Below are 17,755 nucleotides of genomic sequence, written 5' to 3' on the forward strand. Positions count from 1 at the left end.
TCGCGTATATTTTCGCCATTTCGCGGCATTCCGCAGCATTGTTTATGAGTTTAAATCTCACGCGTCAAGACAGAATGGCTGTACGTATCGACTCAGCCAATCAGAGCGTCGGTATTGTTATCTCGGCCGCTGATTGGCTGTGTGTTCTAAAAGCATCTCGCTGCTTTGCATCTCACAGGAAGAGAAGCTGTTCGCCTTGTTTTGTCTCCATTCCACGTGTCTCCCTACAGTGTAAGATGTGTGGAGTTTCTCTTCCCTTGAGTTGCCAAGTGGCTAGCTAGTGCATTGTCTCACCACCACCTCGGCTCTGGGACGCAGGCTCGCGAGGGAGCTGCAGCCTCCCATCCCTGCTTTCCCCTTACACCCATCCCGCTGTGTCTGTTCTATTTCTTTCTTTCTTCCTACCTCCTCTGTCAAATCTGTGTGTATTGCCTGTGAATCAGTGGGATATTTTCCATGATCTTACATCTGTGTCCTTCCCTTCCCTCTCCTCCACTTTTCTCCACAAATCTATTTGTTTATCACAACTAATATAAGGAAACACAATTCAGCAGATGCATGTGATCTACACATAATGCAAATTTCTCGTCATCCATCTCAAAATTATCAATTAATTTGTTTCTTTATGTGCAACATTTAATTTTGCATATTTTTATATATAATAAATGATGATTATGTTGAGTTTATGGATTAAAACTTGTTATATTCAGTAGTGAAAGAAAGGGTTAATGGCTGACATTAATTGATCTGAGACTTTGTTAATGGTATTGGTTGCATACCAAATACCTGCATTTCATCTCTAATGAAATTATTATAAAGTTGATAGTGACTATTTATTTATTCTTTTTCATTTAATATAATTATTTTCCCTTGTGGTGTTGGACAAGTCGATGAAGGTGTTGTCATCATTTTGTTTGAGATGAATAGGGTAGTTGTGTGGGGGTTTGGTCGGGGATACCATCAGGGGCAGAGGCGGCAAGTAAGTGAAGCATATGTTATACTGTGTAGAAAGAGCTGGTGCTTTACTCATCATTGAATTTGATAACTGATGGGTGCCTTAATATAATTCAGATTACTCACTTCCTCTTTGAGCTCTGACAGCTGCTCCACAAGACTGTCCACCAATTTCTGAGTCCGGTCCAGTTTTGTGTTGAGCAGCCTCACTTCATTCATCTCTCCTTCTGTTTCCCCAATGCTTAAGGACATAGCTCGCATTCTTGGAAACCAGTTTAAATCTTTTTCCTGAAAAGGAATGAACATAAGCAATGCATGACTTAGGAAAACTAATATCTTACTCTATACTAACCATTGCATCCATTAGGATCCATGCCATTGGAACTAAGTGGGGAAAGATGTAGAATTATAATTGTTGAGCTATTTCTGCACAGTTAAGTTGGTTAAAACTTGAGGATTTCAATCTTGATAATAATAATAATAAATCATCTATAGGATTATTGGATCCCTCATAGTACGGGTAATGACAAGTGTTGACCAACCTTGACTAGTGTGTACACATAGCTCTCTGGACCAGTGAACTCAGTAGGATCCTTGACATTGACTTGCACATAAAAATACAGGTAATGCCACATGTTGTGCTCATGTGTAATGTGTTCTTCAAAGTTCACAGCCTTATTGTCAAAACTGGCCCTTGTCAGACCTGCAAGAGAGAATTAACATGATAGATAGATGCTTCAGAATGATATCTGTAATGCACACATACTCGCTTGTCCTTTCACTCTTACTTGATCAGAAGGAAATGTTGCACAAAATATTTTTTTCATAATTTCAACCATTTTTTAAACCTACCACAGATAAAACAAGAGTTTTTAAGTATTTCCTCAGAGTTTTGTTTCTCGCTCCTGAGGTCAGCAAAGGTGTCGATGATGACACCAAAAATAAGGTTCAGGACTATGATGATAACCACGAAGAAGAACAGCAAGTCATAGATGACTCTTGCAGCAAACAGGTTCTCCTGCACCAATGCAATAAAAACAAGGAAAACATGGTGAGTAAGCATTCCATTTCTGTTCATACCCCCTAAAAATACTGTAAGCAAGAAAAATAAAACCTTTTACAGATGATCTTGAGTAAGACAGCCTTTGCTAGATGCCTTTCTTACCTGTATGGATGGGGGTCGCAGTTTTTCTCCAATGCCTCCACCACTGCGCAGGCCGTGGTTCAGTGTAGTAACAATGCACATAAGGAGAGTGGAACAAGCCTCCTCCTTGGTATCCTCCACTTCCTTCATCACTTCTTTTGTGATGCTGTCCACCACTAGCAAAATACAGTAAATCCCTTTTGAGTTAGAATTAGGGGTGGCAGATTACAACCCTCTAAAGCAGAGCACCTCATTTCTACCACAAATCAGAGCATGTTCCAAGCATTGTCTTATTTACAAATTACAGTACCCTCTCGAGTTTCACGCTTGCTTCATTCCGAAGGTATAGCGCTAAACTCGAGGTATTGAAATACATGAAAAAGCGCTTATTGGTTCCGGCCCGTGGAAAAAAATTACTTTTTTTTTTCGACTTGACTCCCTTGTTATCACAATTTTTTTTCGACTTTACTCTTGTTATATCAAAATACGTACCTTGGTAATAGGCAGAAAATGGAAGTGAGAACAGGTCGTTCTGGAGCCGCAGTTGAAGGCAGCTGCCTTACAATTGGCTGGCAGTTCTGAATACACGCTTGTGATCCACGTGGTGTCGTCTGCTAATGTAAGGGTGGTTGCTCGCGGTCACCCGTGGTACAGTTGGACAAACCTATAGCTTCTGGTAGCTTTCTGTGTGTTATGGTATAATCTGCTAACTCTTTGTTATATATCATCAAATCATTAACATCATGATTGACTTTTCAATGCCTATTGAACATAAACTGCCACCGCAATCGCAAAATAGCTCGCAGAGAGGTTCAACTTGCTTACTGCTTCCATATTTCCCTCATCGCTCACAAAGACCACAAACGAACAAAAAAGAATAAATCCAGGCAAATTAACACTTTTAATGCTGTGTATTCCCACAGCACACATGTGTGGTGGACAGCAGAATGACTAATTTCATCAGGGAGATATTTCTCACAACACTGGCCAGTGTATAGTGGACCTTCTTCTTCTTTTGACCTGTAATGCTTTGTATCGCTTCTTAGGTCCTTCTTCTCCATACATTTATACTTCACAACATGCACTTAGGGCCGCTTTCACAGTCATTTTGTTTGTATTGATCGTTACCAATGGCGGCGATCGCCACTCTAGTATTTCCACGTGAAACTGGCCGATGGGTAGTGATGTGATGTGATGGTGTCGGAGGTATTGCCTTTACAACGGCACCTCGTGGCGGCTGCGGAGTTAGCCTCGCCCCGCACCTTACCACACACTCTCAACACCTGTCGCTTTCTCTGCAGCTACCACTACCCCATAGGCCAATTTCACGTGGAAAACTATAGCGTCGATCGCCGCCATTGGTAACGATCAAAACAAACAGTGACTGTGAAAGCGGCCCTTATGTACTTCACAGTGCGCACTTATACACTTCACCCTGAACTTAGGTGTTTTTCTGTTCTTTTCTTTCCCTGATTTTGGTTTTCTATGACCTTTTGCTATTTTCCACGGTTACTTTTCACCGTCTCTACCATGCATTACTGGTCAAAAGAAGAAGAAGAGGAAAACATCACTGGGAGATCTACAATTTTCACAGATTTGAGAAAAAAGTTTTTTGGACTGTGGTTCCCCAGCACGGGGTGTTCTCTTATCTTGTTAATCAAGTAGTAAGCAAAGCAGCTCTGCCAGTTCATTTAACGAATCTCTTGGTGGGCCATCTGCCACTGCTCCTCACTCCTCAGCCACTGCCGTCGTCTGTTTGTTTACATGCAGCCGTTCGGTACCCACGCTCGTACTCACAACCGTTTTCCATTCATACGGACAACCAACAACTCGCTCCCAGTTGGGCATACGGGCAACCGCGGTTGCCCATAGCCGACGGTAGGTAGACGTGACCCGTACATGTCAAAGGAACGCGAAACTCGCGGCGGTAATGCACGAAAGTCGTGATGGTAAGAATTTAGGACTAAGCACTAAACTCGAGGATCGCGAAACTCGAGAGGGTATTGTACATGAATATACTGAGCACAGACTCCAGCTTGCCTTCCAGCAGTGTCACAATCAATTTAAATGTACCTGTTTTATGGTGATGGAAATTATTTTCATAAAAAAATTTAATGAATGACCCCTCACTGCATAATTCATATGCATCATATAATGAGAGCAACTGTTACTTTCAATGACTAAACATGGCAAGGCTATTCAAATTTTTCCTTACCATTGCAGAGAACAGCAGAGTCATCTTCCTCAGAGCAATCCTTTCCTATCTCACAGGCCTCCTCCTTGGCTGTTCGTACTCCATGTGACTCCACCCCACGTGTGCTCACGTGCGCGTAGTGCTCCACGCGTTCAGTTATGTGCCGCTTTACAAGGTCTGTTGAGAGCCACAAGACTTGAGTCAGTGAAACATATACTTTATTGTTACCATAGAATATTATTTTAATGAAGAAATATACAAGATGCTTCTTTTAATTTTTCAATAGAGAAATTAGTAAGTTAAAAGACAAGTAAATTATATTATCCGGAACTATAGTGATGGCTACAATTCTCAAAATTATATTTAATTTTATTCAGCATTCTCAATAATAATCATACAATGCATTTAAAGTACTGTATTCAATAAATATTGCTTGACAGTAAAATAAATTAAATAAAATCTGTTTCAGCATGAAAAGGCTTCCAGTTTCTTTAGGCTTATTATTATTATTATTATTATTATTATTATTATTATTATTATTTATTTATTTATTTATTTATTTAACAACTCACCCCAGTCAACTTCATTGTCTGATACATCAACAACAAAGTCATTCTTGAAGAACATGTAGCCAATGATGGAGAACAGATACACCAGGATCAGAGCCAGCGCTGCCGTCAGGACGATGGACCAACCATTCCGCGTCACAGAGCGAATCACATTGAGGAGCGTCTCTTCCCGATACACCACATCAAACAACTGAAGTGATAGAAGAGGTGATGAGACATTTAAGAGAGAAACAATCCAGCACAAAAAGTCATAAAGCCACCTATAGCTGTCATACTTTATTGACCTAGTGGTAGGAGACACTTACTAGAACAGAGTAGCAGAAGGGGTGAACTGACAGTCCGAGGACACAGAACACCAAGTATATGATGTGGTACAGCAACTCTCCATCGGTCACCTGCTGGTCTAACCGCTTGGCAAAAGTTCCTTTATTGCCCATGAGACTGACGAGATGAATCCCCTTCAACAGCACCTAGCCAGTTGAAAAAAGTTAAAGGTAGAAGCCTGGGAGAGGCAGTGTGAAGGGAGGGTGGACAACAATAACGTCACACTCAGCCAAGGTGACGGTTACTTGAACTGTACACCTGGGACAGTTTCATTAGATTCAAAACTTCCTTGTTAAACTGGAATATGGGTGGAGGTCCAATTGTGTTGTTAGATGCGAATGTTATATGCGAGACCTTACTGTAAATAGTAAAATAAACACATAAAGGTAGGCAAAAAGAGGGAGAGAGACAATCAAACAAATGGAAAGAGGACTTACATTTGCGCTACCAAGGAGCCAGAGGGTTGGCTCCGGCCCAACTGAGAAGATGAGGCGCATTATGGAGACACAACCCAGGAGGTACATTAATATCTTCTTTTGAAAGCTTACAACAATTGCCAGCATGATGATAAGAGCTACCCAGAGGAGGCCGTTGAGATGACTGTTTATACCTGCAAAAGATGGTGTATATTTATTCTCAAACTCGTGGTTCACAGTATACCTAAAATTCAAGATGAGAAGAATTTACTGCAGATAGTGGTAAAATGAAACTCACTTGGTAGGTGGTTGGTGTAAGGGTAGAAAAAGGCCACAATTAGGTTGTTCATGAGAGCAAGGAGGAAGAGCAACCGGCTCCAGAGGGACATATAATTGCTAATGGTGGAGAGTACTGCCTGGCCTGTGGGGAGAATAAGGAATATATCAATACTGAAACAGTATTTATCACCATCACCAAAAACTTTTACATTTATGGCAGAGTAGTGAATCAAAATAGTCCCAATCAAAATAAGGCCACGTTACACATCTATCATTCAAGCATTAATTATTATTTCTCCTGATTGACACTGGCATGAACTGCATCCTCATTACTGGTACCACCAAAGAAAGGTCCCACAGTTGATACAATTGCAGCTGCTCTTAAAAATGAAAACTGTTTTTGAAATTACTGTTCTAACCTTTCATTCAACACTTACCTTTGAGTTTCTTCTGCCACTGCATTTCTATGAACATGTCATTGCACTTTTCAAAGAAATCGGTGACCTTCGTTCCTTGCTCATCCCTCTCAGCAGTATTGTAGACTCGCTGTTTGGTTTCACGGGTCAAGTAATTACAGATTTCAGGGATGGGGAACACAATCTGCTCCATAGTGCGGTCATGCCGTACAATCTGTATTTGAGTTAAGAATATTAGCGTCTGCAGACTAAGTGCTGATCAGTGGGCAATTTTTCACAGTCAAAGTGGGTGAAATGTGGGCCAGGGTTTGTGGAGTCCCACTACAGTGAACTTATTCAACCTTTGCAAGATGTAAGACTAGAGAACGTTACGTGATACTAAAATAACAAAAAATGCTCATATGAAAGTATATAGCAAAAGAATAAATGCCTTATAATCAAACTATTTAGAATAGAACTTAGTTTACTGATGCCAATTTAATTTCTAGCCAAAATATGCCAAGAATTATAAATTAGATGTGACCTCACTAACTGAAACATTTACTACATATCCATTGATAACCACCTAATAATGATAATTTTAAATTCTTAAACTCACAGGTGATTAATGGATTACAATATCATTTATTTCTAATCACAACCATATCATGGCACTTCATGCTGTCATACCTCAATCTGAGCTGTGTTTTTTCTGTAGTGAGTGAGTGCATTGCTTAATTTTTCATTTGCACTCTTGGTGAGCTGTTCCTCCAGGCCCTTGTGGTGTTTGGCCAGCTGATGACACAGAATGTAGATGTTGTGTCCCACCTGTCAAAGATGAGAGTAATCTTTAGACAATGTAGATCAACAAGGCCAGTCACTTTTGCCCTTCCACACTTTCCTTAAACCCTCAGTTTGGGAGAAAGAATATCTGGGAACAGTGTAACAGAAATTAACCAACCACTGAAATGATTGAAGTGATAAAATATTTTAACCCCTCTGCTGCAACTGGCACGGATTTCGCTATCACTGGTAGCCTGGTAACATATACTTCCAGGTCTTTATCTGCCTCTGTGGTGGATAGTGGAGTGTTTCCCATGTGGTATTGGTATGCTGGATTTCCCCTTCCAAGGTGCATGACTTTACATTCTTCTTCATTGAATTGTAACAGCCACTTTTTGTTCCATTTCTGTACCTTAGTGATGTCTTCTTGTAGGAAATCCACAGTGAAGGGGTTAGGAAGAACTCACCTCTTTTGGAGAGACACCATCATCGCTCTCAGAGGCTCCTTCTTCAAAGAATTCATCATCATCAACACTTTCCTGGTGGTAGAGGGTGCTCACCACATCCAGCTGCAAAACAGATAATACAAACTCCTTGATCATCAGGCAAAGTAAAACATCATGAAGACTTAGTCCTGCCAAGAATGTCTGATACTGAAGCAAAAAAATGTCTATATATTGTGTCTTTCCACTGTGAAACAAACTTGTGGGAGTGATTGGTTATAGGTGAAAATGGAGACAGGACAACATTATCATTTAACTAAACTATCATGCACTAGGTATGAATATATTTGCAAGGCTTACCAGCTGGTCTATGTGCATGCTTTGGAGGATCCTTTCAGCATTTTCTGAATCTGCCCTGGATTCCATGATGGCCAGCAGCAGCTTAGAAGCATTGTTTTTCAGCTCCAGAACCAGGTCCATCCGGGTTTTGGCCAAAGGGTTGATGTCGCTCAGAATGAGAGCAGTGATGATGTGCAGACCATTGCTCTCATGAGTAGCTGGAGGGATGAAGGGAAAATGTAATGAGTGGAGGGGAAAAAGTACATAAAATATATACATCTATTGAAGAACGGATATGGCATGTGAATGGTAAGTAACAGTTGCAGAGCTAAAATACTGTCCTACTGTAAGGCTAAGCAAACAGGCTTACAGAGATCTTTGGATCACCTTATTACTTTTGACCTGACTGGAAACATATTTTAAGTTGCAAAAGCATTACACTGCTGGGCAGACAGATGACCATACTGTGGACAATACAATTGTTTGTGACTGTGTACATAAGTGCAGGTCTTGTGTGCTTGTCTGGGTATATGAAAATCCATGGATCAGTGTGTGTAGCACAGTGACCTGAGTGAGGTCAAGAGGAGAAAGTGGAAGGATAGAGATATAGAGCTTACCTATGCAGTTCTGGTTCTCGTGACACGGGCCCTGACAGTACTCTGTAAGAGTCTCAAGTGTCTGGTTAATGAGGGAGACATTGCGTTCATTGATGTAGAGTCCCAGCAGCCCAAGTCCTCCAGTGGTGGAGCCACAGATACAGTCCAGGAACAAGAGGGTCTTGCTCACCAGGTTGTAGTTGGTTTTGGTCTTTTGATTCCTTAGGAAGTTCTGTGGCAAAGATGAAGTCATATCACTAACATTTACAGACTACTGAATGCTTATTCTAGTAAGACAAGGAGTCATGAATAACGAAACAAATTAAACCCTAAATTTCATATCGATTTTCTTCCATAGTAACAATTTCCATATTAATTAAGGGACACAAAGCTGAAAGTGAGTGAATCAGAGAATAATGTGGTAATGTGGCCAATTTAGAAAGTAGTACTTAACAAAATAATCTTTCTTAGGGAATTTGCAAAGTTTCCCCAACCTTGCAAGATGCAAGGTTGGCAAAATGCTTCCTCTGAAGCAGATATGGGCCATCAGATCGCTTAGTAAAAACAGGTAAAATATTAAGGTATCAGTAAGAAAAAGGAAATTGCACACAAATATCATATACAACTATTAAAAGAATACTCCAACATGTATTTTAAACTAATGTATAAAGATTATAAAGGTGAACATTCACATATTTATATTCAATGGTAAAAAAATAAGATTAAAATTAATAAAATACAATGATTAAAAAAATCAACAACCCTGCTCCCTTATAATTTTTGTACTGGAACTACCAGTCCCTTAAACACTTATTAGATTCTGGAGAAACTTACTATTTATTATTAATATTGCCAATTATGATCCCTTTGTCCTCTGAATAAAAAATGTATTTTCTCTATCATCCAGGTACACCCTTTTCAGCCATCCAAACATACAGAAACAAAAATTACCTGAAGGAAAAGATTATGATTTTCACACAGCAGCTGCAGGAACCGCAAAACAGGCTCCATCACTTTGATCTTTGGTGAGAGGTCTGGGTTTTCAGGAGAGGAGTCTTTGCTTCCCCGACCCCCTGAACTGTCTCCTGCTTCTTCTAAAGTGTTCAGGCCCAAGCAGGAATTGCTATCATCTCCTGTAACAGTAATTAATTTACACATTTATTGAGAAACAAATATAGACATAAAGGACTGTCACCCAAAAGAAGAAAGAAGCCTTATAGGAAAAGTGGCTCACATCATGTGCACTTGAAGACTAAATTAAGCAATAATGCCAACATACAGGTGAGAGATGGTGAATATAGATTGTGGAGAAGAGAAGGAATGGATGAAACAGGAGGTGCATTAGTGATAGCAGTGGAGAAAGGTATTAATGTGGATAACAGGAATTTGAGAGGCGATATGGTGGATGCGGTACAAATAAAACTAGCAACTAGGGAGAAAGGCAAGAGAAACATCACAGTGTATGTATGTATGTATGTTCAGAAAGACATGGGTAGGGAATGAAGCTAAATACTGTAAAATGGTGACAGCCCCAAAGAGACTGAAATAAGTGATTGGAAAAGTTTGGTCTGCCATCCCTAAACGGATGGAGAAAGAGAGGTGACATGATTTCTCTGTTCAGTGTGTTGAAGGGAGTGAACAGAATTGAATGAGATGATCTGTTTGTATAAGATGGGGTAGGCACTAAGGGACATAAAGTGAAAGTAAAACAGACAAGATGCTTGAAAGACATCAAGAAATAGTTTTCCCAACGAGCTCAATGGAATAGCCTGAACAAAGAGATTGTCTAATCAAAAAAACTTTAATGAGTTCAAAGCATAATCTGTCAGAATGAGACAGCATTTTTCATTGCTGTATATCACAACTATGTATACAGAACTGGGTAAATACATGCACACCCACTCAGTACCTGTGTTGCCAGCACGGATGTTGGAGTATGCCTGAGAAGTCATGTGTGCTGCCTCTGACAGCTCTTCACGAATCTGGTCATTCATCACCAGGCCATTAGGCTTGTGACCTACAAATGGAATAAAGGGAAGATGTGAGTGAGATATGTGATTGTTGGAATTGATGTAGGTGATGTGAGATATGTGATTGTTGGAATTGATGTAGGTGATGGAGAAAAGTTTGAATGTAAACTCTGTTTTACAAACCAGTTTTAGCTTAGTCTTTTAGTATCTTTAACATTTAAAATCCATGCATAATATTCTTTGTAATGGATGCTTCAACTGATGAAATGGATACTGTACTGACTATTGTTAACTTTAATATCTTTTCATTCCACAATTACTGATGGTTTTAGGTGGACTCATTGCCATCACACTTGATAAAATATTGTTTATAGATAAGTAAAGTGTTAAATGCAGGATGCCTTGAAGTGTCAATTAATACTCTGAGGGAGAGTTACCTCGTTTCCTGTTGAATTTCTCTCCCTCTTTGACTCCGTCCTTCTCGTCATTGTTCTTGGTGCTGAGGTCTGAGGTGTTGACAGTGACAGTGTTTCGTATCTCCTGTTGTGCTTCCTCCATCTTGTTGTCAAAAACCTGAAAAGTCAAGAATTTTTAGTCATAAATTTATCCATAGGTCTACAGTATGAGTGGGCAGATATTTTGACCAGCAGGTCACTCTGTGGGTGGCAGCGCACACCAAGGGACACACATGTAATTTGAATGAAAATGAATATTTACACAAAACACTGGCTGATAATTTCAACAACCCCTGTGCCTCAGCAGCTCGACTCTTTTGTCTCTCAGTGGGAGCCAGGACTTGACCAAGAGAAGACATCACTGCACTCACTATTGTTTCTGCCTCAATACATCATCTTTTAGAAACTATGACTATGTTCCTACTACCTACCACCAAGGGGGTGTTTTAAGAAGGAACAGGCCATCAGAGCTATAGTAAAGAGATAGAAGAGCCTACAACACACTTCCTTCTAATTACCAACCTTGAAGAAGTTCTGGCACTTGTCACTGCCTCTCAGCTTGTCATACAACATGTCTTGGATCTCTCTGTTTCCACCTTCCAGTAGAGCAATCCCCAACTCCACTGCCTCCACAAAGATGCGGTGGCGATTCTGGCTTTTCATCACCAGGTCAACCACTAATACTGCAGCTCCCTTCTTGGCCAAGTCACACTGGACCTCTGATAAAGACTTTCCAGACCTTCGCAGAACCACATCTGTAGCATGAAGAAGTTAAAGATTAGTTGATTTGAAAGATCCACAAAAGAGGAGACCGTTTTTCACAATTCTGGGAGTAGAAATTGAATCGGTACACATCAGAACACGATGGTCATATGTTACGTATTATGATTTGCATGTAGAAAGTAAAAATCTGTTAGGTCTTTGATAAAATGCTGCAAGTACCTATGAGAGAGAGAGAGAGAGAGAGAGAGAGAGAGAGAGAGAGAGAGAGAGAGAGAGAGAGAGAGAGAGAGAGAGAGAGAGAGAGAGAGAGAGAGAGAGAGAGAGAGAGAGAGAGAGAGAGAGAGAGAGAGAGAGAGAGAGAGAGAGAGAGAGAGAGAGAGAGAGAGAGAGAGAGAGAGAGAGAGAGAGAGAGAGAGAGAGAGAGAGAGAGAGAGAGAGAGAGAGAGAGAGAGAGAGAGAGAGAGAGAGAGAGAGAGAGAGAGAGAGAGAGAGAGAGAGAGAGAGAGAGAGAGAGAGAGAGAGAGAGAGAAAAAAACAGCTTTGGAAGGCAGTCTCTCACATAATACTTAGTGAGCAGCTTCTCCTCTCCCCTCCGTGACTCACCTCCTGGGCCAGCATTAGAAGGCTGTTTGGCTCTTAGTTCTGCTGCTTCCTTCTTGGACCAAGGGTACTGGTCAAAATATCTTGCCAGCAACAAATTCCTCAGAGCATCTCCCTGGAGAGGCATGAAGTATGTTAGATGCAAGACTTTCAAAGTGGTCAAGATTTGAGCACATAAGTTCAACCAAAAGATGGGATGACATGTGAAGTAATGATAACACTGATAACACTGTAATAAGATTTCTGAGGGTACAAAAGGTACAAAATGATGTCTGGAATAAGTATGGATGTTTAGGTATATTTGTTAGACAGTAAAAGAAGTTTTAGGTCATGAACACCAAAGAATGTTTGAATGATGTGGAAACAACACTTGTTTGGTAACAGGTGAAGTTCTCAGAACACAATGACTCAACAGCAGTTATGGTGTAAAATTACAACAGAGTAAGAATGATTACCATCCTAGAAAAAGTGATTGGTGCAACAGGAAAGAAAGATGATAGTTATACTGATTCAATAGGAAAATTTGCAGAGATCGTTTCCCATTGAAACAAGTAAAACATCAAATGTTTTCTAAACATTTTATGATATGGTAGGCTTGCAAAACATAAAACACATATACAAATACAAAATGCCTTTATAAACCACCTTGTTTATCTAACAATACAATAATTACAAGAGATATAAGAAGTTCCCTTCGTCAGTTGGGTTCATCTTCACATATGACAAAAATAAAATTATAATAAATGTTGCCACATAGGATCCAGAAGCAGCCTTTGCATACTTCATCCAAAACCACAGATGAGTGGCTGACTACTGCTGCCAGTACTCAAGAACAGAGTTGGAGAGAACACTTTACAAAGATGCTTAATAAGTGTATGATTGTGTTCTTGTCATGTAGACAGTGACTGTGGTGTCCAACTCTGGCTGCTTTCCCACAAGCCATTTTAAATTAAATAAACACCTGGATTCTAACATGGCAACATATATTTTCATTATGTTTTCAATGAAAATTAAGCAAACACAGTAGAAACACATGCTTAGGGAATGCATTAGTATGAATCAAATATCCTAGGAAGACTTGAGTTGAGTCACCTTTGCATCAGCTTGATGAAAGGATGGTGAGGCAGTGGAGTCACCAGGTTTTCCTAGCATGTCATTTGGCATAAAAAAGGTTACTGATGTTTTCTTTTATATTTTCATAAGATTTGTTCTGAATTATGATGATATTCTGCCTCAGTTTTGTAGAAACAAAGATCTGCTATACCCCTATTATTACAAATTTCAAAGACTTGTTTGAACTCTCCATAGCCTTATTGAGCTGTCACTCGCAGGTCGATTCACAACACGGTCAGCAGGCTGAGCTGTGCCTCGTAATCCACTAGCTATGTACAAGCCTCATTCAATAGAAAGCACCACTACAGTAGGAAGACCTCAGACACAAAGCTGCCACCTTGATGAGGATACAGTCAACAATGAAGGTGAGTAAAAGCAAGTTCGACCACTTCAGGAGACAGCTGTGCCCAGCTGCACAACTTTCATCTACAAGGTGAAGCGGTCACCCCTGACAAGTCAGCTGCCAGGAGGCTCCCAGATGCATTGAAGAAAATTTATTTAGTTATTATATCATTTTCCTTTTTTTTATCAAATTTTCTTAGATCAAGAAGGTAGTAAGGAACAGAAATTCTCCTAATTCTATGTAATCCCATGTGAAAAATAGGTTTGTTCTTCAAAATATTTGTTGTGTATCAACTTCCTATGGAAAGCAATGCTGTCAAATAGCAGGATTTTCTGTCACTCCGTTTCTCAAGGATAATGATGGAAAAAGTCATGAAAGAATAAAACCTTACGAGCTAACACAAATACTCAAATTTACTTCCCAACTTCAATGTCAGTCATGTTTGTTAAAGTTGAGAATATTCATGTGTCAGTGGCCAGTACAGAAAAAAAAAGTGATGAGACACTGAGCTGGAAAACACAGGAATACTTATGACAAAAAGGTAACCACAGCAACTTCCACATCATTCTTTAATGAATCGCAATCTCATAATAAATTTTTAATAAAATAATAATAATATTGTGCTATTTCAAAACATTGTGTGATCTGTGGTATTTGCATGTTGAGTATACTGTGGAGGTGTGATAGAATAGTGGAAGAGCTGGGCCAGGGAGGGCGGGAAGGGCAACAGACACTGAGGATTGACACACTCATGCCACACACCCACACTGTCAATCACAATTGATGAATTCAGGTGCAAATTTTTCTTCGTTTATTATATTTCACTTAATAAAAAATGGACCAACACAATTACTCCCAAATCATAGAGGAATGAACACAAATAATATATTGTAAAAATTAAAAGTAACAGTCTCCCCTATCATTTCTTCAATGAAATCTACTTGATATGAAGCATACACTCTATTTTTTGGTGTTCCAGACACACTGTTTTACAAAAATTGGGTCTCAAAGACTCAGACATCCTATACACTGGAGGTAAAAAGTTTTGACCTGGCCCCAGGTCAGATCAGAGACTTATTGAAATTAGTGGGGTGAAGCACTTTGCTCAGATGAATGGCCTGACTCATCAAGCTGTTGTGTAGACAAACAGGGTCATTAAAAGAGCTCTAATCTTGCCACCCTCCATGGTGTAGTGGGTAGCGCACATAACTATAAATTTGTAGGTCCAGCTTCAATCCCAGCGTGGGCAGTTAGCGCTTAGCTAACCCAGCTGTTCATCTTCCCTTTTGGAATACCTTTTAGGTACCCAGGGAAACCTGGAGAAACTAAACTGGTAACCTGGATGTCACATTTGCCCTGTGTTCCAGAGGTGGGTTCTTACCCATCACAAACTCAAGGGCCAATAAAATGTAGATGAGCACCAAGGCCATGTGCAGCTTAGTGTTCTCCCCAATTGGTGAAAGCACCCAACAAGCGACTAATGTAGAATTTTGAGCATACGGTTGAACTTAAGGGAAATGTTCCTGAGCAGATGAGAGACTTTCTGACAGATTGGCAAATAAAGACAGTAATAAAGGACAGTATGTCAGGGTGGAGAGAAGTAACAAGTGGAGTTTTGAAGTTTTGCTGGTGCCTTGATTCAAGTAAATGACATGGTAGAAGGAACAATCAACTTATGCAAATCTGTTTGCTAACAACTCCAAGAACCTGAGGAAAGTAGAAGCTGATAAGGATTGTACAATGCTGCAAAAAGATCATCATTATGGCAAGAGGCAAAAATAGCAATGAAAATACCTAAGGATAATAATTGATGAATAAATAGCTTATAAAGAGCACTCAAGAAAGGAAAATATCAACATGGAACGTGGAAAACTCAATTCATTTGCACAAAACATATCAAACCGATGAAGTTTCAATTATTGTTTTCAAAATACAGTCATATTTGTAGCTCAATAAAATTGTCACAAGATTAAATGAAAAGAAAAACTTGCTCCTGCATGCACCATCCTGAGACAGTTCTTACCCTTTCCAGCTCCTCCTTCTCAAAACTGGAGTCCCCCTACAATGTTGCAGAAATAGTCAGTGAAAGTGAGCCTTGGTAAAACTTACTTCTGGTGTAATAACTACTGGCTTGGGTAGCACATTTGAGTGATAGTGAATAAAAATACAAAACAGCACATATGGTATACCTTTCAAAATATTTAATTGCAATTTATTTACTAAAAACCATGACAAATTCAATAATGGTTACTATGTTGAGGAACTGATCTCTAGCATGGCTTTAAAAGTTTGATGGTAAAGGTGTAACTCTTAAAAATATTACTTCCCTTTACTGCAAAATTACTTAACAGAAAACTGTGAAGACAAGCAAATCTAAACTGTAATTCCTATTGCTATTTTCAAGGATTAGACATAATTTCCATCAATTACATACTTACCTCATTTTCTCAACTACCAAATAACTCATCACAAAGTATAACCATATACATCTATGGACTAAACTTCATTGATATTATTACAAGTCCTGTGAATGGGTACAATAATGTCATCTAACTACTAGACATTTATAGTATGAGAATCACCCATTATACACAGCCTTTGCATCAGAGAGTTGGACCTTACTGTATGCAACTTACAATTCAAAGTGAAGCAAAAACGTCATTCCCATCTTATATGCATGTCACCTCTTTGAATATGTGTCTTATATGCGTGTCACCTCTTTGAATATGTGAGCGGGTGTTCTAATGACACTCGCCTTCCCCGCCTTTCTTCCTCACTACCAGCCTTGGCTTTTCTGTCATCATCTCTTCAGGAAAATGCTCTTGCTTACAAAATAGCAGAAACATCAACAGAAATGACACTTGATGAAGCACATATTAGCGACATATCAATGAGTAACCTCTCTTGGATGCACATTTCCGAGATATACTACGTAGGTTCAAGTCACTGGGAAATTCCAGTCAATCGCAGCTTGCTCATGATGGTGACATGGTCAGAGGTGGGCTGAGCTTAGACCAGCTATGAACACACACACACACATACACACATACACACACACACACACACACTCTAAGGAACTTTGGCTATTAGCTCTAATGATATATAGACACAGTAGCCTTGTATGCAAAGTGCATGATCTCATTCAAATTTCAGTAGTGCTGGATGTGTATCAGAGGCATTAATACAATCTCTAGTTTGAGTATTAATGCCTCAGATACATATCTAGCATTGCTGAAATTTTATTGAGACCAAATGACACCTGAAAGGTGAGATGAAGGAATGGTACAAGAGCCTGGGAGGAATACAAGAGGCTAAGAAATTATATGTGAGCATGTGAGGGGAAGAGAAAGTAAAGTATTAAAAGTACATTGTGAATAAATGCTGAGAAGAACGGAAACTGCTTTACAGATCTGAAAATAGTACGATTAGAACAAGGGAGGACATGTCAAGACTTAAGTTTGAAGGTGATGTATATGGGAAGTCAATGACATGGCTGGAATAATGATTAACAGGTTCCTTTCAGATTTGATATGATATATGCGTAGTGAAAATGATGAGCGAGGAAAGCTGTAGAGATAATTGAAGGAAGGTTGCTGTCTTACCTTCTCTCCATACTCAGAATCAGTGATCATGTCTTTGAGAGTCTTGAGTACTTGAATGCACAGCTTTTCATCTTTTTCTTCTAAAAGTTTTTCACAGTGACGGATGAGCCTGAAAAAAGGAATTATATACTATTTGTTTTATGTCACCATGGTGCATCAACAAACTTAGGAATAATCAATAGGTTATCTAAAAAAAAAGTCAACTTTTCTTCCATTATAAAGCTAAAAAAAGGCAGGTTGCTTATACTTTTGGTGTACTTTAGCTGTTAGTTTATGGTAAATTATTTAACACAAGCAATAAGTCACCTGGAGATGAAACCCCCATTCTTGCACTTGATGCTGGCGTCACTGTCTGGTGGGAAGAGATGATGTGGCTGGTAGAGTATGTCCACCAACACAGACAGCTCTGCAGCCACCAGGGGCTGCAGCTCTGACTCCAGCACAGACACTACTGAGTTGAAATCTTGCTCAATCACTAGGTGATCCATCCTCCCTGACAGCTAACACCAAGCA

General features: G+C 39.6%; 1 protein-coding gene across 8 annotated transcripts in view; it reads right to left on the reverse strand.

Annotated features, from left to right (window-relative positions):
* LOC127006977 (inositol 1,4,5-trisphosphate receptor type 1-like) overlaps nucleotides 1-17,755 on the reverse strand; it is an 86,656-nt gene that overhangs the window by 8,690 nt on the left and 60,211 nt on the right. For all 8 annotated transcript variants that reach the window (XM_050877415.1, XM_050877414.1, XM_050877416.1 and 5 more), the window contains 21 exons: nucleotides 17,549-17,742; nucleotides 17,243-17,351; nucleotides 12,188-12,299; nucleotides 11,384-11,616; nucleotides 10,844-10,979; nucleotides 10,346-10,453; nucleotides 9,388-9,569; nucleotides 8,458-8,668; nucleotides 7,862-8,058; nucleotides 7,526-7,627; nucleotides 6,966-7,103; nucleotides 6,318-6,510; nucleotides 5,900-6,022; nucleotides 5,623-5,795; nucleotides 5,167-5,331; nucleotides 4,865-5,051; nucleotides 4,314-4,469; nucleotides 2,120-2,274; nucleotides 1,807-1,972; nucleotides 1,497-1,657; nucleotides 1,081-1,242 (listed from right to left, as the gene is read on the reverse strand). In XM_050877415.1, the coding sequence (XP_050733372.1) occupies nucleotides 1,081-1,242; nucleotides 1,497-1,657; nucleotides 1,807-1,972; nucleotides 2,120-2,274; nucleotides 4,314-4,469; nucleotides 4,865-5,051; nucleotides 5,167-5,331; nucleotides 5,623-5,795; nucleotides 5,900-6,022; nucleotides 6,318-6,510; nucleotides 6,966-7,103; nucleotides 7,526-7,627; nucleotides 7,862-8,058; nucleotides 8,458-8,668; nucleotides 9,388-9,569; nucleotides 10,346-10,453; nucleotides 10,844-10,979; nucleotides 11,384-11,616; nucleotides 12,188-12,299; nucleotides 17,243-17,351; nucleotides 17,549-17,742 (3,363 nt within the window). The remainder of the gene's footprint in view (nucleotides 1-1,080; nucleotides 1,243-1,496; nucleotides 1,658-1,806; nucleotides 1,973-2,119; nucleotides 2,275-4,313; nucleotides 4,470-4,864; nucleotides 5,052-5,166; nucleotides 5,332-5,622; nucleotides 5,796-5,899; nucleotides 6,023-6,317; nucleotides 6,511-6,965; nucleotides 7,104-7,525; nucleotides 7,628-7,861; nucleotides 8,059-8,457; nucleotides 8,669-9,387; nucleotides 9,570-10,345; nucleotides 10,454-10,843; nucleotides 10,980-11,383; nucleotides 11,617-12,187; nucleotides 12,300-17,242; nucleotides 17,352-17,548; nucleotides 17,743-17,755) is intronic.

This window comes from Eriocheir sinensis, chromosome 34 (genome assembly GCF_024679095.1).
Source record: "Eriocheir sinensis breed Jianghai 21 chromosome 34, ASM2467909v1, whole genome shotgun sequence".
NCBI lineage: Eukaryota > Metazoa > Arthropoda > Malacostraca > Decapoda > Varunidae > Eriocheir > Eriocheir sinensis.